Source organism: Chrysochloris asiatica, unplaced genomic scaffold (assembly GCF_000296735.1).
Source record: "Chrysochloris asiatica unplaced genomic scaffold, ChrAsi1.0 scaffold00495, whole genome shotgun sequence".
Classification (NCBI taxonomy): domain Eukaryota; kingdom Metazoa; phylum Chordata; class Mammalia; order Afrosoricida; family Chrysochloridae; genus Chrysochloris; species Chrysochloris asiatica.
This window is the reverse complement of record NW_006409013.1, coordinates 577,991-579,901: the sequence shown is the minus strand read 5'-3', so window position 1 is coordinate 579,901 and position 1,911 is coordinate 577,991. Positions and strand designations below refer to the sequence as shown.

General features: G+C 43.9%; 1 protein-coding gene and 1 pseudogene across 1 annotated transcript in view; both read right to left on the bottom strand.

Annotated features, from left to right (window-relative positions):
• Nucleotides 1-352: 352 nt before the first annotated feature.
• LOC102842856 lies at nt 353-1,133 on the bottom strand (annotated as a pseudogene).
• Nucleotides 1,134-1,206: 73 nt separating this feature from the next.
• The window catches only part of ULK2 (unc-51 like autophagy activating kinase 2), a 179,084-nt gene continuing 178,379 nt past the window's right edge, over nt 1,207-1,911 (bottom strand). Inside the window, exon 28 of the mRNA XM_006877430.1 lies at nt 1,207-1,216. Coding sequence (XP_006877492.1) covers nt 1,207-1,216 — 10 coding nt within the window. The remainder of the gene's footprint in view (nt 1,217-1,911) is intronic.

Genomic DNA, 1,911 nt, shown 5'->3' with positions numbered 1-1,911 from the left:
TACAAGGATGAACATATTTTCTCTTTTGGGTTTAAATCTTTAAACAGTTCCAATGCTCCTTCCTGCATGAATCAGTTTGAAGGTGTTTGGTTGAAAGATAGACTGTGATTCACAAATTCATCAACTTTTATCTTTTTAGACATATATTCAGACACCAGCTTTGGGATGCTTTCCACACTCTTCCAGTCTTCAAAGGCAGTGCCTTTCCATGGGCGACCTGTCACCAGATGGAGTGCGTAAATACAGGTTTCTTCACCCAGAGCAGTTACTCCAGCCAGCACACTTTGGTTGGTGTAGCTTTGATACCCCAGCCTCTGTGGCTCTCATGACCTTCACATGACCAAAGCAGTGTCTACTCTCTCTCCATCATCACAACACACACCTCCTGAATGTGTTTACTGAAGTCCTGTGGGTCAGTACATTCACAAGCGCCAAACTCTTTGGACTTTGCAAATTTATCTTTATTGATGCTTATTCCTATGACCCGGGATGCACCAGCTACCTTACAGCCCATGACAGCAGCCAATCTAACTCTTCCTCGGCAAAGATGTTACAAGTAGAACCAGGCTCTTCCTCGGCAGTGTTTACGGCAGCACCATAACCAGCTGAAACGCCACAACCCAGCAGATAAACTTGAACCGGGGTGCTAAAGGATATATTTTAGCAACAGAGATAACAGACACATTATATTCAGAAAAAGTGCTGGTTCCCATGTAATGTAAGATAGCCTTTCCTTTATAAATAAATCTGCTGGTACCATTAATCCTTTCCCTTGAGTGACTCTTAACTTCTGCCAAAGGTTTATTTTAGGATTTAGAAAAAAATGTGTATTCTCCACACTATGGGATGGATGTAAATTAGAGAGACAGTACCACCAGCTTTCACCTCAGTGAACTCCTTCACCAACACTCTACAGTTCCAGCTGCTTTACGACCCAAGATCTCTGGAAAATACTCTTCCAGGTCAGCCCTGCTTAAAGTAGAGGCATTGGTGTGGCAAAGTGCGATGGCTGTAATCTTAACTCAAACCTCATGAACCTTTAGAGGGTCCACCTTGACTTCTTCCTCTAGGGAGAACGACTTTCCAGGTTCCCAGGCTACAGCAGTCCCGCACTTGATAACCTCCTTCTTCATGTCCACAGGCTCAGGCAAATGCTGGGCTGCTGTGGATAATTTTTTACTCACCCTGGGACTTTCTCAATCTGTTTCATCTGTAGCTTTAAAACAAACAAACAAACAAACAAACAAAAAACACAAAGGAGGGGATGGGAGGAATTGGAAGAAGGGAGAGAATAAACCTACACAGTTGATAACTCAGATAACAAATGAAACGTGTACCGTAAACTCTGAACAATTCTACAACAGAGCTTACAACTCCTTCCAAGGAGGGATAGGGACCACCACACAACTTTCATTAACAACAGGGATTACACTCCCTTCCAAGGAGGGACAGGGACCACCACACAACTTTCATTAACAACAGGGATTACAACACCTTTCAAGGAGGGACAGGAATCATCACACAACTTTCATTAACAACAGGGATTACATCTCCTTCAAAGGAGGAACAGGGACCATCATACAACTTTCATTAACAACAGTGATTACACCCCCTTCCAAGGAGGGGCAGGGACCACCACACAACTTTCATTAACAACAGGGATTACATCCCCTCCCAAGGAGGGACAGGAATCATCACACAACTTTTATTAACAACAGGGATTACACCCCCTCCCAAGGAGGGGCAGGGACCACCACACAACTTTCATTAACAACAGGGATTACATATCCTTCAAAGGAGGAACAGGGAACATCATACAACTTTCATTAACAACAGGGATTACACCCCCTTCCAAGGAGGGGCAGGGACCACCACACAACTTTCATTAACAACAGGGATTACATCCCCTTC